This window comes from Poecilia reticulata, linkage group LG23, assembly GCF_000633615.1.
Source record: "Poecilia reticulata strain Guanapo linkage group LG23, Guppy_female_1.0+MT, whole genome shotgun sequence".
Classification (NCBI taxonomy): domain Eukaryota; kingdom Metazoa; phylum Chordata; class Actinopteri; order Cyprinodontiformes; family Poeciliidae; genus Poecilia; species Poecilia reticulata.
Window position 1 is genome coordinate 12562039 of NC_024353.1, and position 22645 is coordinate 12584683.

At 38.6% G+C, this 22645-nt stretch overlaps 1 protein-coding gene and 1 long non-coding RNA gene across 2 annotated transcripts in view; one reads left to right on the forward strand and one right to left on the reverse strand.

Moving 5' to 3' along the window:
* The first annotated feature begins 18 nt into the window (after positions 1-18).
* LOC108165866 (uncharacterized) lies at positions 19-796 on the forward strand. Its single transcript, XR_001776193.1, has 3 exons — positions 19-244; positions 348-608; positions 705-796. It is a non-coding gene; the product is annotated as an uncharacterized LOC108165866 (long non-coding RNA).
* A 7598-nt stretch (positions 797-8394) lies between these two features.
* Positions 8395-22645, reverse strand: part of strap (serine/threonine kinase receptor associated protein) — an 18768-nt gene continuing 4517 nt past the window's right edge. The window contains exons 2-9 of the mRNA XM_008401243.2: positions 21414-21549; positions 19987-20068; positions 19011-19083; positions 15216-15315; positions 14920-15057; positions 13319-13455; positions 12201-12350; positions 8395-9514 (exon numbers count right to left, since the gene is read on the reverse strand). Of these exons, the coding sequence (XP_008399465.1) occupies positions 9453-9514; positions 12201-12350; positions 13319-13455; positions 14920-15057; positions 15216-15315; positions 19011-19083; positions 19987-20068; positions 21414-21549 (878 nt within the window). The 3' untranslated portion in view covers positions 8395-9452. The remainder of the gene's footprint in view (positions 9515-12200; positions 12351-13318; positions 13456-14919; positions 15058-15215; positions 15316-19010; positions 19084-19986; positions 20069-21413; positions 21550-22645) is intronic.

Sequence of the window (22645 nt, forward strand, 5' to 3'; positions counted from 1 at the left end):
GAGAATGGATTAATTTTGAGGACAACTGATGTATATTTTTAACTTTGAGAGTTTTTCTTTCTGCTGCATCAGCTGCTGAGCTCAGCCTGGATCAGACAAACCAACAGTCAGTGAAGACTGTCGCATGGGAGCAGGCATAGCGGTGATGTTCAACAAGAGTCTCAGAGTTAAAGGAGCAGAGCGAGTCAGACTAGTTACTAAAGTTACTAAAACTCACTACTTTAGTGAGTCACCAAAGTGTTTGGTAAAACATGTTTTATGTTTAGTGCAGATTGTTCAAATGTCTGATTTTAACATCAAGTTCTAACTCATATTCTGTTTTGCATTTTTAATGTATGTCCTGATAGAGAAGCTGCCAGGACAGTGTGCCGTCCTGACACTTGATCAACGTTTCATCTACTACCTGGTAAATATGCCACGGCCAGTTATACTGCATAGGACCAAAGCTGGTTCATTATTCAATCTGGTAAGTGCATCTTTCCTATTATGCATCTCAGATAACAAAGAAAACAGCCGGGCAGAAACCCACGTATGTCAGCCTGAGAGAGTCTGGAAGACATGAAATCTCACTGCTTACAAAATGGTGCCAATAGGTTATCAATACCCCGGTTTGTAGGAACTACTGTGRATACATAACTATAATAAATACCCTTAATTCTTCTTCTTTATTGGGAATAATTGTTTGTCTCGTGTCTCTCCCTCAGAATCGGCTGTGGCCTGGACCAGCTGCAGTGGTCAGAGGTGTCACAGATCCTGGATCAGGTCTTTAAAGAGACAAATATCTCCACCACAGTGTCCAGCCTGCCCTGCGTTGGGTTAAAGCTGCAGATGTAGAACATTTTCATTGTTTCTTTTGCTTAAAATCCTTTATAATCKTATATATTATGAATGAAATGAACACTCCTCAAACAGTTTTAAGGAAACAATAACTAAGGAAACTATAAAAACCTCCATAAGATGTTTAGATACAAAACTTTTAACATCCCATTGATGTAAAATAAACAAATGAGGRTGGAAAACAGGGGTAAATACATTATGTCCTTTTTAACCACTCATATCAGAATATAGTTAAACTCATATTCACTAGGTATAGAAACTTCTGCAGCTCTTTTATCTAAGGAATAAAAGTGATGTTGTTCAAATAAAAGTACCAGGATGAAAACTCAGTTTCCTGCCATTGATTCATATAAGATGCTAAACTTATTGTAAACTCTGATGTTGCTCTCTGTCACTACATTTTTTTATTCTAAAATTATACGGTTGTTGAAAATGTAACTTTCCTGTGAATTGAAATTGTGGAAGAGTTTGCTCCTCTGTTTCCTGACCCAAATTCAGGAACAAAAATATTTTCACAAGGTTTTTATTGTCATGACTTTATTTTGATTCTTAAGCTTGTTTTTAGACTTTTTAGACTGTGTGTACTGTAACTTATGTTGTGTATTTGAAAATTGCTTTGAAATGAAACTTAAGATCATGGTTTCTGACAACAGCTTCTTATTATTGCGAGGGATGACCTGTACCTGCTCGGACCAGGCTGTGGTATGTGGGAAATGTATTGGAAAACATTAAAAAAAATTTAGGTTTTTTGCCTCAAAAAATGAACTTTTGTGCTACTTGTACTAAAGTTGTTTAGACATGAGTCTATACACAACACTGGTTTACACCAATCTTCATGGTCTACAAGTGATCTAAGCTTAGACTTAAAAGTTACAAGGTTTACCACAGAAGTTTTGTAGGTGATTCAAAAAGTATCAAATGAGCAGAAACTCAAATAGCATGTCATTTGATTCAGTGTGGAAAAATGATGATGTATTTACAACAGCAGCCCAGAAAAGGCAGAGCTACTGTCTGTCTGTAGCAATACACACTTTCCTGAAATACACACTTTCTTCTTTTTGATMGAATGTTATAAATTGTGTTTTCAGAATAAGTAGCAACCATCCCTCAACTGATTTTTGCTGCAAGTTTTTTTTCTTCCATTTTTAGCTCATGCACACTTATAAAGTAATAAATTAAACATGAAAGAAAATGATCTAAAAATAAATATGATGCACTTACATCAAGTTTTTCTTTTCCTCTGACACGCAGACAGTAACATCAATGAAAGTAAGAAAAAATACAGAATGCAATACTCAGTAAAGGTGTCATGCACCTTCCTCTGTATTTGATTTGTACAAATTATCCCTTCATTTATGTTCTATAGACAGTTGTTGTGCAGTTCATTGATAAAGAACACATCCTGATTGAACTTTCAAAGGAACAGAGACTCTGGTAGGTTATTAGTGTGAGCAGTTATTTGATGCACCAATAGCTGTTTAAAGATAATCCACCAGCCAGTCAGAGATAGGAAGTAACTGGTCCCAGTGGAGGAACGCCCATTTTCCAGTGGCAGCACAAACTACATCAAAACCATTTTGTGATGAAGGTACTGAGTTTTATTTTATCTATGCTGAACTGAATAAATGTTTGTATTGGTGGTGGAAGAAGAGGTTGGGAGCAGAAGGGAAGGAGATTACAAGACATGAACCAGAAAGAATTTTACTACCTTACTGGTTTTCTTAAGTCTGACCTGATGGGTTTATTTCTGAGGAATGACACAAAAAGGCCATTTTAAGTAACTAGGACTAATAAAAATGTGAATAAAATGTGCTGCAAATTTTCTTAAAAGACAAAATTTGTTTTGAACAGAATAGTGAATTGTACATTACAAGATTATCACCATTCCTGCATAAAAGTCTAAGTCTTCAGCCTTAAACAGATGTTCGCATAGCAAACATTATTTTGTATAACTATAACAGATTCACATTGAAGATCATCTCTGGTGTCTGGTGTAATCGATCACCTTTGCTTTTTGGATACATTATTAAATAAAAGAATTAAGCAAAAAAACTTCCACTTCACTAAAATGTGCTGTTTTGTGATCATCATTAAAATAAAACCAAATAAAATCCACCACATTGCAAAAACTTGCAAAAGTTTTTCACACCAAGTCCAGCATTGTACAGGACTTTACAGAAGGTGTCAAACACCTCATGCTGTCACCCATAGTAGAAAAATAGAAAAGGAAAAGTTCATCTGCTAAAGACTGACTGTGTGTAAATTTTAGAGGATCCAGAAGAAGTTTCATATTTTTATCCGACAGGAGAGTGCATATCAATTTATCATATTGATATGCAGTGAAGACCATTAGCTGAAATCCTGATTTAAACTGTTTGAACATTCCTTGATTTCCATGCTGAACTCATTCCACACTTCATCAGGTTGAGGACTTCAAATCATTTCTTTGTGGAAAGCCAAACAGATGCAATTGAAAATAAACTCAAATGTTCACTGGACCCTTCCTAGCAGAAAGAGTTCAAACTCAAATCAAGGTTGTCAAAAACATATCTTGCAGGGTTTTTTTTTTGGTCACTATCTTTTTGATTACGCAGCACAGAATGTAACAGTATGAATTCACAACATAGATGAATTTGAAAGATCATACATTTCAGTAGAGAGAAATAAAATACTTTGTTAGCAAAATGCTGGTTTCTGACTTTACTGCGATCACATATTGATGAGCAAAAAAAAAAAAAAAAGACTGTTAATTACTTTTTTTAAAAATAACGTATTACTTGCAAAAGGGAGACAGTAACAGATGAAAGTTTGTGTCCTGTATGGCTCGGGTCTGGCTGCAACAGCTTGACCTAAACTAAACAGGTTCTTATTTCACTGATGCAAAAAACTTACATTAGACGAAGCAGAAAGAAGTTTGCTGTGTGGTCATTAGCAGGTCAGGGTCTAATCAAAGTCCTGCCTCTGAGGTAATAAAAAAAGAATTCTACTAAATAAACATTCACCATGAAGGCAATATGAGTTTAACTATATTCTGATATGAGTGGTGAAAACATCACCTGATGCTAGTTCATAACTGCATGCATGTTCTTGCCCTGGTGTTTTGAAGATGGCAGCCAGTAACTGAACCATAGATGGTACTAAATGGGTTTTAGGAAAGATATTGAGGAAAAATAAGGTTGAACGATTGAATAGAATCACTAACAGCATGGGCAATGTATTTTTTATTTATTTTATTGTTTTGCTGGGTCTGCCTCTCGGAGCATAATGAGACAGGATGATAAAAATGTTCCTCATATGTCTTGTGCAGGTCAGGCGTACAGCTTGTTCCAGTCACAGAAAAACCAACCAAATATTAAAATAGTTTTCCATAAACTAATATTAAATAAGAGACTCTTCTCTCCTGTGTGTTTAAGCCTGACACACATGAACAAGAAGATTTTTTTAAAGCTGGTTCATTTTGGTTTACAATGAAATGCACAAAGCTAATCTTTAATTATGCATTTATTTTMATATGGGGTCAGGTKTGACTAGAGGTCAAGCTACCAAACTTCCACTCAGTCCTGTCATTCTTGTCCTCTGTCCTAATCTCTATGAAAAAGTTTGTTCTTTAATCGTGTTCTAGTGCTGTGGTGTTTTTCTCTTTTGGTTTCTGTAGATAGGAGAGAAGTTTAAAATGATAAATAGAAAAGTACCTGACAGAAGAAAAACAAAACTAAAGACATGGTAAGCAATTCTAACTTAATTTAAAATGATTAACGTGTTAATAATTTTGTACATGTTGATGGCTTAGTAAATACTTGTTGAGTTAGGGAACAATAGAACCAGATTTCCTTGATTTATTTTTTTAATAAGCAACAGTTTAAAGTGTCTGTTGGAGACAAACTGCTGGGTTTTCTGATACAAGCCGAGAGCAGCACAGAGAAAGAAACAGCAAACACTTGTTGTTTGTAATAACTGTAACAGTATGCTTGTCTTATTATTATTCTAAAATGTATTGATGGTTGACAGTTCACTGGTTCCACATATCTTTGACTTTTTCTATTTCCCATCCCTGGCTGGGTAAAGTGACCGCTGGCTGATCCAGGCTGAGCTCAGCAGCTGATGCAGCAGAAAGAAAAACTCTCAAAGTTAAAAATATACATCAGTTGTCCTCAAAATTAATCCATTCTCTTTTTATTTAAACTGTGATTTTTTTTTATTTTTATTAGTTAATAAAATACTTGACAATTTAGTAGATAGTGACTCAAAGTGATGTGGACCTTTATTCACCCAGAGCCAAGTTGGTTGGTTGAAGTGACTGAGTGGATCCAGGCTTGGAGGTGAAGATAAAAGTTCTTTATTGGATTAAACTTATATATGAATGAAGCAAAAATAAATAAATAAATAAATAAATAAATAAATAAATAAATAAATAAATAAATAAAGAGGAAACTTTGTCCAACTGTATGATTTACTTCTTGGAGTGATGCATGGAGCTGGTCTGGTGGTGGGATTCCCATCGGATGTTTTGGATGTTAGCAGACCAGCTTCTCCACCTCAGTTCACAACCTGCTGCCTTTTGTCTTCAGGTTTTCTCTTGCACAAAAAAAAGGTGGACTTCTGGGAAGCATCCAATTTATGGACTGGATTTTAATAGACCGAGCCTGGAGTCTGACAGAGAAGGGAGGTCCCACTGGATAACACCGGGAGGTCTTGGTTTTTCCCACACCTGATGAAGGAGCTCCAGCAGAGTGATTCATTGGAGTCAGGCCTAATATGCTCGGAGTCCTGGAACGTGGGAATCTCGTGCTGAACCCAGGATTCAAACGCTGCTGATGGAGGTAAGACCAGATTTGTATCCAGGAGTGTAGAGGATGGAGCATCAGCCATGGAGCAGGGCCTTGTGGTGGTTTGTCCATCTGTAGTCTCTGAGGTTGGAGCAGATGAGCTACATGCTAGTTGATTAGCTTCCTGCTGTCTTCTCTTTTGAGGCTTTTCTCTTTTAACGCAAACCCTTTTTTTTCTGTCAGAGCAAGTGGTTCTTCCTCTACTAAATGCAACAAGTAGAATGACAGGGCCTCCGAAAAATATTTAAAGCAGAAAAACAGAAATCCCGCCCCTTTATCTCTATTGGCTCATTCAAACATAAACTAATAAAAGTGGGCTGGGGCATCTGCAGGGCAGCAGGAAGATTAGAGCAGTTGGGGTGGGCTCTATCCATGTGAGGAGGAGTTGCTTCAGAAAATTTGCATAGGTATAAAACTGTCACGTTGCCAGAATTCTCTCTTTGTCTGTTTTATAAGAATTTAAATTTTATATGATGAAAGAGACATGCTCCTTATTTACCATTTGATTTAAGATTCCTGTCTGGGTTTTTTTTATTATTTTCATCCATTTTCTTTACRCCCTTGTCCCTTAGTGGGGTCAGAAGGGATGCTGGTGCCTCTCCAGCTAATGTTTCAGGTGAGCGGCAGGTTACACCCTGGACAGGTTGCAGGGTTTTGTTTGTTTTTGTATTTTGATAACTTAATGTAAATCTGCCCTGATATGTTTGTTATTTTCCGTTTGATTTAAGAGAAAGTTCCAGAATCATGTCTGTTTGATTTTGATAACTTAATTTAAATCAAAACATATGTTTTTATATGATAATCATTTTATGACGCAGATTTAACAGATGTTTGTGTGCGATAGCATCGATTTATCGATTTTTGATTTGGGCGTGGCATTTTAATCCATCAAACTCGATTAATTAAAATTTGACATAAGCTTGTATCCTTATTTTTTGTAGAGCTTTGAATCATCTGTGTACTTAAACTAATCTTATACCTTGTTATAATATGTGAGCATGCTCATATTATTTAACCTGGTTCATGTATTGAACCTTGAGGTCAGATGTGACCTCTACCTGCTCCAATGAGAAGTCACCTATTGACGCAAAGAAATCCCAGTTCCTTAGGCAAGACTCAGGTTCTGCACCAGAATCTGACCCAACTCTCCAGTCATGGTCAACAGTGTGAAATGCTGCACTGACATCCAGCACTGTGGTTTTTCCACAATTTGTATTTATGTGGTGAGCATAGAAACCTGACTGAAAAATGTCCAAGCAGTCGGTCATTGTGTCACAGTGGAAATTTGTTTTATTTTGAAAGCATGATTTTGTAAATTTGTAAATATCTTAGACTGGAAATGACCTGCCAACTAGTTAAAGTGTTAGCTTAACCCCTTAACTGGAACCAGGAAGTGCTTTGGGTAAAAAAGCCCTGAATGGCTGCCACCAGATTCAACATGCACAAACATGTTTTTGATGAGAGAACAAAATTTATGATATAAAACAAAATTAATATTTTTGAACCGATTTACAAAAATAACTTTACAATTTAGAATTGTTGAGATTCTAACAACAATTACTCTGGACCTAGTATTCTATTCTGTTAAAACTGGATGTTAACAGATGGGGAACTAACTAAAGAAAAGAATAGGACTTTGTTGTTGACATACTAATATATCTCCAAAAAAATATGAATATGATGTAAAAATGAATTCATTTCTCAGAAAGTGAAACTCGTATAAAATCAAGTTATACTTTCCAAGCCTTTCCTTGTAATGTTAATTATTGCTTCAGATAATGAAAACCCAAAATTTAGCCTCAGAATATTAACTATTGTGACAAAGATCATCAGTGGAAACTTAAACTTAACTCAAAGCATCTACACACATTTCCAAAAGCTGCTTCAGTGACCATGGTGTTCCTCAGTAAAAAATCTATGAGGTGGTTGGGTCTGGTGGAAGGAGAGACACACCAGACCCAACAAGTCAGATGATCTGAAGGAAGTTATCTGGGTTTCCATTAAAACCTCAGTAGAGCTGCAGGTCTGTTTGCCACAGTGCTTTGATGCAAAAGGCCAACCAGGCTCTGCGTTCATACAGACGTCTGTAAGACATTTGTGCTTAAAATATACATTTTTCATCGGTGTAATTCTAATTTTCTGAGACACTGAATTTGGCTTTTCTTTACCAGTAAGTCATATTCACAGAAATTCTAAAAAGTAAAAGATTTAAACATTTTACTGTATAATGAATCTCTAAAAATAGCTGGCAATGCAGAATTTAAATAAAAATGTGGCATTGTCAATATGCCTCATAACATATCACAGTTCCGTTTATAACGAGCAGAAAAATGCTACATTAATGTCTTATTGAGCACATGGGCATATGAAATGTAAACAATGATCATATTGACAAAATTAAAGTGGTGTATGTCTGAAACAGCAGCTCCTGGCAAAAAAGGCAAGTCTCCAAAAGAGGAAAGGAATTTCATCAAACTACATTGTGGCTTTGCTAAAACACTCAGTAATGACTGTCCTGATGAAGTAAATCTAACATTTAGAATTTCCTTTTCCAAAACAAACATCACCACTCATCTAATGGACTGGCTTCCTGTCCAGTCAAAAACCGTCCGTTACTCTGGACTTCTGGACACAGGCAGCAGCTCCCATGACCTCGTCTTAAGCAGGTCATTAATGAATGACGGCTCAATTCAGGAATCATGTTTCCAGTTAAATGATCACTTACAGAACATAAGTTGTGGTAATTAGTTCATTGACAACATGAAGAAAACCAGAAATATCAGATGAAACAATTAAGGGAAAAAGTGGTAAAACTCCATGTTAGTGACTTTACACTGAATGTGTGGTAGGATGTTAGTGGACAGAAAACCTCCTGGCAGAAACATGTCCAGGAGAACCGTAGGACTGGGGGGTCAGTAAAGCCAAACCAGGTAAGTTTACCTCCCAACAATTCATTTTTTTGACTTTTCAGGAATATTTTGGATTTTCTTTCTTCCAGTATCTTTTAAAGCAGAAGTTTCAGACTCTACTCCCAACATACAGAATTTAAAAAAAGAAATACTCCATTAACAAATTGTTTTAAAAATGCACAGATTAACAAAAAACACCAAACAGTGGGCTGTGTGGATTACCTACAAATAAAACCAAAGTTCATTTATTTTATACTGGACACAAATGAAAAAGCAACATGGAAAATCCAGTGACATTTCTTCCTTTTCCAAGTCATCACAAAACAATATTTTTCTTTTATTTGGACACTTTTTATGACTTATCCAGTAAAACACCAGCAAATACTCAAAGTCATCATGTTTGGAGAAATGAAATCACCTCGCCTTCAGCACAAACTGTGCAACTACTTCTGGTATTTCTGTAACTATGAACTGAAAACAAATGCCTTGGTCCAGCTTCTTAAAAGCTTAATATTGAAACCAAAACTGAGCCAAGCATCTTAACATTTGGGGTTTGTGCCGATAACAAGGAATTTAAAAGAAGTTGAGGTCTTCAGAACGTGGCTGATCAGAGAGAAAGCAGGCAGCAGGCAGCCTGGACTCACAGCTCTACTGTTTTCCTCTGCAGCCAAACCTGTCCTCGGAGGACTTTAAAAAAGAAGAAAAGGGTGTATCATTATTGGTCAATGACAAACAGAGCACTCAGAATACCAACATCAGTTCCCGGTGGATGGAGATGTTTTGGATTCTGTTCCTTGATGTGGCCTGGTAAAAGACACTGCAGCAACCCCGAGAGGCTCATGGCCTCTTTGTTTCTCTGTCCTCAGCTGAGCCTCCGTCCTCAGGCTTTGATCTCAGGGGTGGAGCTGTACAGCTGCTCAGAGTTCTCTGTTCCCAGGTCCTCTAAACACACAAAACCGCAACACAAGCAGTTAGAAGTGCAGGAGCAGGGTTTCCCTCAGTGTATTCGAAATATGGTGGGCCATCAGGTTTGGCATTGTTTTTTTTAATAGTTTGTGTTTAGATATTAATCTTCCAGTAATGGTTAAGTATTAGGGCTGAAACGATTCCTCGAGTGACTCCAGTACCTTGATTAATAAAATTCCTCAAGTAAAAGTGATCTGCCTCAAAGCTTCCATAAGTTATGTTTTAGTATTTAGCACACTGCGTTCCGGCCGGGACTTTATTTGTGCTCTCACTTCCGCCTGAGTTGTTGACGAAAGCTAAGTGTTAGCAGCAATTTTCAAGTTCGGCCTGGGAGGATTTTACTGAGTCATGATACTGATTTTTGTCATTCTTCCTTAAAACGACAAACAAACATCCTTAAAATGACGGGAGCGATGCTTGGAGTACTTCTCCTCCCGCAGCTGCTGGTTCAGAGCGAATGGCGGGACAAACACGGCGGGATTATTTATACAGGTGCGTGGATAGACTGAACGCTACGGGCGGCTGTGCATTAGATGGGTAGCTTTACTGGAAATACCGGAAAATAAATTCCATATCATCCCAGTCGCAACAAATGGGTGGCGAAGAGCATCGTGACGTTACTGACCTGGCAGATGTTTCTGTGTGATGAATGCAAGAGTTAAATCTAACATGAACACAAACACTATAAATGGCTGAGCCAGGTGAGAGTTCATCTATTAAACTGACTAAAGATTAATACATAAACAGAAAGCTGGAGTATAGACATTTTTTATAAGTCTGCTCACAAATAGGCAGGCTATATGTGAGCCTGCCTCTTTATTATTACATTGATTATCATTTCAGATTTTTCTTCAACTTTTCTTCAGGTTAACTTAGAAAGTGAGCTGTTATTGTTGCAGGTTAGTTTTCTAAACTACAGAAAAGTTATTGTTAGGGAAGCTCAAATATGAAAAATTGGACAGATGTTGATATGCAATAGCAACACTGCTGTTATGTTAGATTTACCAATGTTTTATTTGATCTTTTTTTTTTATCCAATTACTCGAGTAATCGTAAGAATAATTGATAGATTACTCGATTACTAAAACATTTGTTTACGACAGCCCTAATGACAATCAAGTGGTATTTTCAAATTGCCTGTCAACTTTAAAAAATGTTTTAACTCAAAAACATAGTGGGTGTCTGGATGACTGCCCTTCTGCCCCAAGCCCTGGGCTTGGCTGGTTTTCTAAGGAAACTAGCTAAGCTAGAATGACTGACCGATGTGATATACATCTGTACATCTTTTGGTCATTTCATTTTCTTTTTAGAAGCCAACATTAAAAAAGCAATAAACAGCTGGTTATTTGATTTTCTTTCTCCCACTTTGGAGCTCTTGTCATGTCAGTGACCATACCTGGTAATGCAATATGAACATCAGGACTTTTTTTGTTTGTTTTAAAGTTTTTTTTTGTTATACGAAATAGAAAATAAAACATCTTTTTAAAATCTATCCATCCTTTTTGACACTGAAAGAGAGAAATGCTTTGTATTTTAAATCAAATCAGTGCATAGAGCAGGCGCACCATGTCCAGAAGCTGTGGTCAACGCCGTCCTGGGTTCATTCAAAAACGCACTACTGCCAAAACAATGTATAAAAATAAATAACCATTTGTTTCTTCTTTAATATTACCCATTCCTAAAAGGCAATTCAAATGACCAAAAGACATAGTGGTCCAAAGAGTTCACTCAGTTGTTTATTGATTGAGAATCATAAAGGAGAACAACTTATTTCATTATTGTTTTTCACAAGCAGACTCCTGTGAGCAGCTCGGTCAATGCTACATTTAGAGTGGAAGCCATTGCTGATTGGATAAGTCAACTCAGTTTCTCTCTTTTCCCTCATTGTCTCCCGTCTCTCTCGATCACATGAGCAACCGCAACAAACGTCCCTATAAAACTTCTCACCATGTGCATAAACAAGACAGGGCAGTTGAGCTGTATGACGTACCGTATTTTCCGCACTATAATGTGCATCTTAAAACCTTCAATTTCCTCAAAAGCCAACAGTGCGCCTTATAATCCGGTGCGCCTTATATATGGACCAATATTGAGCCACAACAGGTCTAGCAACTACGGTAAGCAGCCGCCGACTTCATTTTCCCCCGTAGAAGAAGAAGTGCGCGGTGCATGCTGGGATAGTTGTCAGAACGCTGGTTTGTTAATAAAGTTTGATAATACATTTAAAGCCATGGGGGGTGAAGGGGCGGGGGAAGAGAGACAGAGACTGTGGCGGCAGCGTGTCGGTTGGTCTGTGTTACCCATAAAGCAGTTGGGCACAATATCGCAACACCATGAGTGAAACAACAACTGAGGCAGACTACTATATAATGTACTCGGGGACCACTTTTATAAATGTGGATGTGTAATAATAGGGTACGGAACAAATTGGCAACCTAAACGGAAGCGTTTATTCTATGCGCCTTTTGAAAAAAGTTTTAAAATAGGCCGTTCATTGAAGGTGCGCCTTATAATCCGGTGCACCTTATAGTGCGGAAAATACGGTATATAGATTAAACAGAAATCAAGGCAAGAGAATATTTTTTGAATCAAATCATTGTAAGACTTGCTCCAATCCTACTGACAATGTGACAAAAATCTGTTAGTGATCAAAGTGAGTTACCAGGAAGAACACATTTCCACAGGCCGTAGGTTTTCCCCACCGCCGTCTGCCACAGTCTGAGCGTGCCGTCCTCAGAGCCACTGGCGTACAGCTCCCCATCAGGACTGAAGCGCACACAGTGCACCGGACCAAAGTGACCTTTATATGACTCTGCAGAGAGGACATCACAGAAAACTTGAAGCTAATTAACAATAATTAACCACATTAACTTTTGTAACATACAACAGCTGTAAAAACAAAAACTAAAAAAAAAACAAGATCAGCCTGGCTGACAACACTGAAGAGGTTTACACCTTTTAAATTGTCTGTATGACAAAACCTTTGAGTATAAATCACTGAACGGCTTAGCACCACAGGGCATTATATATTAAAGATCTGCTGTTGCTGTATCAACCTTCCAGAACCTTTCAGGTCTTCTGGTTCTGCTCTGCATCCAGAATCAGAACCAAATATGGAGAAGCAGCATTCAGCTTCTATGCACCATAAATCTGGAATAAAATTCCAGAAAACTGTAAAACAGCCAAAACACTGAAACTGTTAAGAGTTGCTTTTGATTAAAAACTACTAGAACATTGATTAATACATTTGATATGTACTTGCTTCAGGATTTTGCTGATATTTGACTAAATGTCATGTTTGCTGCTTGTATTATAATTTGTTACTGTGTGATATCATGTAAAGCATTTGAACTGCCTTGTTGCTGAAATGTTATATAAATAAACATGACTTGGTCACTTAAAGCCTGCAAAGCTGTTACTGAATTAATAAGAACAAGAGAGTACATTTCTGATTTAAGGACAGGATTCCTTGTTAACATATGAAGAAACTGGAAAGTTCTTTTTTAAGATGCTAACCTTACCTACTTCCCTTTAAACCAGTTAACAGCTCTGAGACCGCATGTTTGAATTTTACATACAAATATATATTTTGCCAAGGGATAACATCAGCATAGTATCCCCAGAGAATGCTCCTATTTAATAAGGTCATATTATGAAATATTTTTAAATTGAAACAACTTCCTTCCCTCTGATCATCCAAAAAAGTTCCTCTGTTTAATCCTCTAAGCCTAAAAATCTTCTGGGTAACAACATGCTAATAAAAAGTTTTAGTACTCTTACCCAACTCTTCCTTAGTGCTATAGTCAAACTTGTATAGCTTGAAGTCATCACCGCCAGCAACAAAGAAGTCCTTTTCTGGATGGAGGGAGGCCGAGTTGATGGAAGCTGGTGCCTCCACCATCTGAATAAGGTCCAAGCTTAACAACAAAAACCACTGGTTAGAGCCCACAGCGATTATTTAGAGACGGATAACAATCAGCTCAAATTACTATTCTGTGTATTTATGTATGTTTGATATATACATAAATACGCCAGCATTGATTTGTCAGCTCTGGTTCTAAACACTAGACCAAGAAAAAAATGCAGAAGTCAGAATGAACATCAACCTGTGAAAAATGCTGGAAGTTTACTCAACAGCACACCAGGTGTTCTGTGAGCTGTTGGTATAGTAATACCAGTGGATTGTTGACACCGGTGAAAAAAACGTGTACAGCAATATCAAATGATGACGTCATTTAACTGGGCCTAACCTGTGCAGCGCGAGGCGCTATATGGTAATGGTTCCTAAAGGCAAACCGCCAGTAAAACAAAGAAGCAGCTGGTCAGCTGTTTTACAGTCTGAACTAGCCTGAATTTTACAGAATTAGCTGATACTTGTGAGAAGGGAAGGATCAACAGAATGCTGTGAGGTAGCTGCAGCTCCTGTACCCGCAGCTACCTGCCCAGGTGGGGCTCTTCCATCTGTGCATCAGATCAGCTCCTTTCTCCACACAGACACAATAAACCAGTCAGTGAAAAAAATCATTGTGAAACACAGATGGCTTCTCCAAAAATACATAAATAACTGGAAGCTTAGCACAAGGCCATCGAGTTACATCAAACAGGAGAACATTTTCTGTCCGTTCTGTCAGCACCGTATCCTGGAAACCCAAGGATATAACAATTATATATCGTTGAGAAGCTAGCTGCTAAAGTAATGTCTGCTAACTAACATTTCAATCAGTGGTTCATTGTTGGTGAAGCAATGGAAACCACACTGCAGGACGGGAGTCAAAATTAGTTTATGTTTGTATTTATTCATTCATGTTATATTTTCCTTGATGCACTAGATTCATTGTGTGATTTTGTTCATATTTATATATGATGGATATATTTTTATTTTTTTTTCCAAAAATAAAAATATTTTTTTGGCCAGCTGCAATAAAAAAGAAGAATATTTTTATTGCATTATTGTGGAATATCGTCTGTGATATTAAACTGTATCATGGCATCACTACTTGGCTACATCACACACTCCAGGTCTTCTCCCAGTGTATTTTAAGACTGGCGGGCCACCAGGCTTTGCTTGGGCCCCCACCAGGATTAGCATTGTTTATTTATTTAAATAGTTTTAAGGCTTCATAGCTGGTGTTCAGGTGTTAATCTTCCAATCTTTTAATAACACATAATTATCAAGTTATTATTTCAAAATTCTTGTCAACTTTAAACATTGTTTAGCTCAAAAATACAATGGGTCACTGGATGACTGACTGTCCAATGGGCTTAGCAAGTTTTCTGGAGGAAACCTTGCACCCCTAAAGCACACTGCTTCAGCTAGTAGAGGAAACAACATGGATGTACTTGTGAAGCATTAAGTGACCATGGTGAGAGGGTAGCAGTACCTCAGAGCGTTGTAGAAAGCTATGGTCTTTCCATACGTTATCACAAGTATCTCCCCGTCAGCAAGATACTCCATGCTGCTCACAGACGTGTCAAATGTTAGAGTCTTCACTTCTTCCATGGATCTACTGTCCCAGAGCCTGGACACACACACAGTTTCCAATCTCCAATTGTTTCTCAGCACTGAACTGTTTGACAGTTTAGCAGACAATATGCAACCAGAGTATGGCTGAAGTGCAAGTCTAACACCAAGCAACATGTAGCAGAGGAAGTCTCCATGAGAAGACAAAATACAAACCTGACAGTTTTATCTTCAGCAGCAGAGAGGATCTGACTGTCGTTGTTGCACCACAGAGACTTCTTTATGGCTGAGCTGTGACCTGCGATCTCCTGAGGAGCTACAACACACACACAAGCAGCCAGGTCAATGGTCAGCCTGGCTAGCTTAACATCACTGCTACTGCTACTTGCAGCAGGAAACAATAGGTTTCATTTGCTCAGCTTTAGATACAGGACGTTTCTCTTCTGACACGAGCACAGTTGAAGGTGTACGGTTCTACATTATAGATGGCATGTTATGTGGTAGAGGCTGTGGCGCAGTTGGTAGAGCTGTTGCCTTCCAGCAAGAAGGTTCTGGGTTAGATTCCCGGCCCTTCTGCATGTTCTCCCTGTGCATGTGTGGGTTTTCTCCGGGTACTCCAGTTTCCTCCCACAGTGCAAAAACATGACTGTCAGGTTAATTGGCCTCTCCAAATTGTCCCTAGGTGTKAGTGTGTGTRTGTRTGGTTGTTTGTCCTGTGTGTCTCTGTGTTGCGCTGCGACAGACTGGCGACCTGTCCAGGGTGACCCCGCCTCTCGCCCGGAATGTTAGCTGGAGATAGAGACCAGCAACCCTCCCGACCCCACTGAGGGACAAGGGTGTAAAGAAAATGGATGGATGGCATGTTATGTGGTATTTATTATCAATGATGCTATGCTAGGCTGCAGGTCCAAACGGCATCAGGTCCAGGCTCTTGATGTGCTGTGCAGATCAACATAGTGGCATTATAGAATCCATGTTCAGCCTGAGCCTGAAGCTGTGAAAGACCTCCTGTGTGGAACCGCTACAAGACAAAACATCCTAAAGACCTCAGCAACTAGGGACCGGTGGCCTGAATTCACATCTGATGAAGACTGTCTGTTGACAGCCTGTTGTCTGGTGTTCAGCCATTTACGGGCCCTGGTGACGTCCTAGTGAAGGTTTGCCTACCAGTCTGTTCTCCATGAATGACTCCATCATCTACCTCCTCCGACCCAGCTGGAGAAGTCTGGGACACAAAGATTTTTGCTGGTATTGCATGTCTATCTGTCAATAGTCTGTTGTCTTTTTAATGCAAAAATAGACATTATGTTAACCTGGCATTGCCTTCTTATGCTATCCCACTCAATTCTAATCTCTTCACAGTTCAGTCTGGACATTCTCCCTCTGCGGTGGATTCCTAAACTAAAATTTCTACAATTAGTGAACAGAAGGAGAAGTTATGAACACTGACATTGACTTTCTGCTCTGTTTTAGAATTATAGTCTGCTTGTAATTTCCGCAATAGCAGCAGAGGAAGTGAATGAAGCTGTTCAGTCTGTGTTGGCCACGCTTCCAAATACTGAATTAACATTAACAGCCATGTTGTTCAGCTCGGCTCTTCTCTCTTTCCAGTGGAGGATGGTTTTTAAGGAGTCGGGTTTCAGGATCTTCAGAACGCCATCTGCTGTCTTCTGCTGTTTGCAGTTCTAGCCAAATGACTATGTGTAACTTGGCTTATACATCAGTAACATGACACAAACAAACATCACAGAACAATTAAATATCATGAGCCAATCAGATGTGAGAACAGTAGAGTGACACAATATACAATAAGCAGATTGGCTGAGTAAAGAAAAAGAAAAAAATTCATTCTAATGTTAAAATAATACATTTATTATTTTGACATTTAAAAGCTTGCAATCAACTTTGAGTGTCTGGTTTGTCAGCCCTGCTCTGGTTTTGGGTCTCATGAACCAAAACCATATACAGTGGGGCAAAAAAGTATTTAGTCAGCCACCAATTGTGCAAGTTCTCCCACTTAAAAAGATGAGAGAGGCCTGTAATTTTCATCATAGATGTACCTCAACTATGAGAGACAAAAGGAGAAAAAAAAATCCAGAAAATCACATTTTCTGATTTTTAAAGAATTTATTGGCAATATATGGTGGAAAATAAGTATTTGGTCAATAACAAAAGTTCATCTCAATACTTTGCTATATACCCTTTGTTGGCAATGACAGAGATCAAATGTTTTCTGTAAGTCTTCACAAGGTTCTCACACACTGTTGGTGGTATTTTGGCCCATTCCTCCATGCAGATCTTCTCTAGAGCTGTGATGTTCTGGGGCTGTCGCTGGACAACACAGACTTTCAACTCCCTCCACAGGTTTTCTATGGGGTTGACATCTGGAGACTGGCTAGGCCACTCCAGGACCTTGAAATGCTTCTTACGAAGCCACTCCTTCGTTACCCGGGTGATGTGTTTGGGATCATCGTCCTGCTGAAAGACCCAGCCACGTTTCACCTTCAATGCCCTTGTTGATGGAAGGAGGTTTTCACTCAAAATGTGACGATACATGGCCTCATTCATTCTTTCCTTTACACGGATCAGTCGTCCTGGTCCCTTGGCAGAAAAACAGCCCTAAACCATGATGTTTCCACCCCCATGCTTCACAGTAGGCATGGTGTTCTTTGGATGCAACTCAGCATTCATTCTCCTCCAAACATGACGAGTAGAGTTTTGACCAAAAAGTTCTACTTTGGTTTCATCTGACTATATGATATTCTCCCAGTCATCTTCTGGATCATCCAAATGCTCTCTAGCAAACTTGAGACGGGCCTTGACATGTACTGTCTTAAGCAGGGGGAACGTCTGGCACTGCAGGTTTGAGTCCCTGGCGGCGTAGTGTGTTACTGATGGTAGCCTTTGTTACTTTGGTCCCAGCTCTCTGCAGGTCATTCACTAGGTTCCCCCATGTGGTTCTGGATTTTTGTTCACCGTTCTTGTGATCATTTTGACCCCACAGGGTGTGATCTTGGTGGAGCCCCAGATCGAGGGAGATTATCAGTGGTCTTGTTCCATTTTCTAATAATTGATCCCACAGTTGATTTCTTTACACCAAGCTGTTTACCTATTGCAGATTCAGTATTCCCAGCTAGGTGCAGGTTTATCATTTTGTTTCGGGTGTCCTTTGACAGCTCTCTAGTTTTGGCCATGGTGGAGTTTAGAGTGCGACTGTTTGAGGTTGTGACCAGGTGTGTTTTATACCGATAACGAGTTCAAATAGGTGCCATTAACACAGGTAACAAGTGGAGGACAGAGGAGCCTCTTACAGAAGAAGTTACACGGCTGTGAGAGCCTGAAATCTTGCTTGTTTGTAGCTGACCAAATACTTATTTTCCACCATATTTTGCAAATAAATTCTTTAAAAATCAAAAATGTGATTCTTGATTTTTTTTTTCTCCTTTTGTCTCTCATAGTTGAGGTACATCTATGATGAAAATTACAGGCCTCTCTCATCTTTTTAAGTGGGAGAACTTGCACAATTGGTGGCTGAATAAATACTTTTTTGCCCCACTGTAAATCAGGGTTTAGAGATAAGCCAGTATGTAAAATCACAGCCAACTCATTTCTCCTCTGAAAGGATGCATTTGATTTGTTAGTCAGGGACATTTGATTAACATTGGGTTATTATTAGTTCCAACTATTCAGCCGTAGCTTTATTCCAATGGCCACAGTGAAATCTCCCAAACTAAACACTGTAATATAACAATAGTTTAAACTGTTCTGAACCCATTGAAACTGACACATTTACCATCTAGCTAGTCAAAATAAATACTTTTTTAGTTACTAAGAAGTTGTAAATTTTCAATCATTATGTCAAGTCTCACTCTTTATTTTATATGATCTAATATACGTTGCAACACTGTTTGGACTTTTCAACTCATAAAAATCAAGGCTGCCACTTTGCAAGAGAAGCAAAGCAGCAAAGAAGGATGGTCTCCATGTTTCTTTTCCTACAGGCCGACTTACCAGCATCAGGTTTGCTAAGATCGTAGATGCGCAGCAGTTTATCATTTCCTCCAGTAAGCAGACAATTGCTGTCCTGAAGAAAAGAGGCAGGTCATTTAGTGGACATAGTAGTTTACCTCAGGTCTGTAACATGCCAGTAAAACAGAGGCCTGTTTGACAAAAGTAGGATTAAGAAATCTAAGATAAGAGACAAAGCCAGGCTTCACATAGCATCAGTTCCTCCTGACTATCATCTTCATAAAGACCAAACCAGGCTGAGGAGGTGCAGCTATTTGGAGCCAGACTGAAGTAATTCAGATGAATGCGCGTCCACAGATTGTTTCAACATACCGATTAAATCGATCACAGGTTCACTGATGCTACGCCGATGCTAGATAAACTAAGTACGCCATACCTCACACCAAACATCTTTAGATGGAGGATTAAGTTAAGTTAAAATGCCAGTTTATAATCAGTGTTACTGCTGACCAAACGGATAAGGCTCCAGGATTAACCAAGCTTGGCTGTTAGCTTGGTCTGGAGCAGGCTAGCTGCACAGGATGAATCGCCATCGTAATTGAGGCTTAATTAAGCCAGGAGAGCCAGAAAATCCCAGCTTAATCCGCTATCCTGGTTTTGTGAAACAGTCCTCTGGTGAGCAGTGGGTGGGCAAAAAATTGTCACAGAAAAATAATGGCCGTAGACCGGCTAGAATACTACTGATAAAGGCACCTTTCAAGGACTACAGGAAGTCAATGCTGTTTGAAGAGAAATTTTAAAGAAATAAAGAGTGGGTTACCCATTATGCACAATATTTTTTATTTCTATCGGAAAAAAAATATCTAAAAACGTACCATAGCTGGATTTGCAACTATATCATACAGCCCTTGACCCATACAGGTTTTGTTTAAAGTCTGTATAAAAGCAATCACAGCTATATTGCAGGTTGCAGTAAAATATCAGCGGTGAGAACACACAGATACAAAACTGAACTAACCTGAGTAAAGTTGACAGACTTGACGATGTGTTTGTGTGCCAGTGAGAGGACCTCGTCTCCGCTTACAGCATCCCAAACCTTCCTGCAAAACCACAGAGGAAGTGGCTAGGTGCCGATTCACTTCAAAATAAAACTCATCTAAGTAATAAAAACAGGATCTAGTCAGAAACTTTGAAACAGAAGGAAGCGTGGGATGAAACCTGATGCAGTGGTGGAGCTACACAAAACTTATCTCTCTGTGTGATTTTCAACACTCAGCCTACACATTGCAACCACATAGCCTTCCTGGGTAAGTGTCTCCACAGCATGATGCTGCCACTATCATGTACTACTGTGAAGAGGATTTGAAGTCCATTTTAGTCTAATCAACAAATTTAGCTGTGTTTCCTGCAAACCTTGTAGGAAACACAGCCTTTGGAAACTGCTAATAGGACTTTTAAAGACGGGATCTGTGGAGAGCATTTTACAGATTTTCCCACCAGAGAAATTATCTCTGCACTTCCTCCAGTTGGTCGCCTTTGGGTGCTCCTCTGATGTACATTTTTACTTTTACACAATACACATGTTTTTTTATGTAGGCCCTAAAAAAACAAACAAACAAGCAAAAAAAAAGGACTGTCCAAATAAAATTTTCATTTGAGAAATTGTACTTGTACAAAAAACTTATGTAGAGTATTGAGCGTTTTCCTCACGTATTATAAGCCTGGCGGGCCACCAGGTTTTACTTCACCCCCACCAAGCTAAGCATCTTTTATTTTATACACTAGGAACAGTGACAGTAAAGACGGATTAAACTAGGTTTATGCATTGAACAGGGCGCTGTCCCTACACCTGCCCGTTGGCTTCACATGATATTATTTCTAAATTATGACACCTGCTCATGCACCTCTGAATTTTTGTGACTGAACATTTTTTAACACAACATGGTGGGCTGCTGGTGGACTGCCCTAACGCCTCTACCACCAGGTTTAACAGGTTTTCTGGGGAAAACACTGCTATTTAATTCATTTTACCATGGAGTAAAACAGAAATATGGTTTGTCCACATTCTGGGTATGTTCTTCTTTAGTGACATCTACCTCGAAATGTCCCTCTAGCAATTTAGATAGTTTGATAAATGCACCAATCCACCATTTTCTGTGAGTAATCAGCAGGTCCATCACTCTTTTACTCCAGGAAAGAAATATATTGAATCTGGCCATCTAGTGCCAAGATCACATGTTTTGAAAATCTGTGAAAACTTCAAAAGTTGTGAAAAGTGTGTCCAGCTTTAACTCCAGCTGACCTATAAATCCCAACAACAAACATTTTAGAAGTGCCTCAAAAATCTCCCTTTGAACAGAAAAACCAAAACAAGCACAGTGAGTCAGCTACACACAACTCAGCTACTTTATTGAATCCAGGCATTAAAAGAAATCCCCCACTCACGCTGTGAAGTCAGCAGCAGCAGTGGCTGCCTTGGTGGCGTCTGTGTTCAGAGTGGCTCCCCAGACAGCACCTTTGTGACCCAGAAACGTTCCGATCCAGTCCCCTGTGTCTCCCTGGCGCAACATGGGCTTGCCATCTGACAGTGAGAAAAAATAAACAAGAAAATTCTTGAAAGACAGAATAATGAGTAGCAGGAGTTCACTGCTAGAATGAAGCCAGGAGTTCAGGCTTCATTCAGTTATAAGCATGTCAAAATAAACAATTAATCACATAATAAATCAAAATGAACGCAACAATTTCTATTTTGATTAATATTTTTTGAAGGGCAACTCTGTTTACAGAGAGTTAATGCATTTTATTTATGGTTTTGGTTGTGTGTTTTTTTTATTTTCTTTTTATTAATCGTTACTGGTTGTTTTTACTTTAGATATTTCAAATATCTTCCAGTTCTAGAGTCAAGTGTTCCTTAAAATTAAAATGATTATTGGTTTTTGAGAGAGAAACCTTGCATTTTCAATATATTTAAAACGTATATCATTCAGCAAAATGTGTTATTGTGATAGACCCATTTGTTTGTTTATTTATATAACACCAACTCACAACATGTCATAAGGCACTAAAAAAGCATATCAATTCATTCACTCACATAAATGCATAATGAAAATACACTGAACAACCCCAGATGATCCAGTTTGATCCAGTTTGACCGTGTTATGACATGGCAGAAAAGCTTCTCTTCACCGAGTTCAAGTCCAGTTTAATTCTTAAGAAGAAAAAATGGTTTGAACATCTCAAGCTTTTAAGCCATTAACACATTTATAGTAAGAATTTGGATTTTACTTCATAATTTTACATATTTATTTTATCTTGAGATGTGTTTAAATTTAAATTTAAGCTTGTTGAACCACTTACCACTTTTGTAGTAAGTTACCTGTTTTAATTCTGCTTCAAATAAATAACTTTATTTATAAGACAACAAATAAATGGCTCATTATTTACAAGTCAACATTACCTTTAAACTTAGACTAAAAATCCTGTAAAACTGTTGTTTAGGGCAGTGGTCCCCAACCCCCGGTCCGTGGACCAATTTGTACCGGGCCGTGCAAGAAATAGTGAAATATTTCCGTTTTATGTTGTCTGTTACTACCCAATAGTAAGTCCCGCCCACTCCTCACAACTCTTCGGACTCACTACGGCCCAGTTCTCTGTCTAACAGGTCCGGAAAATCCCCA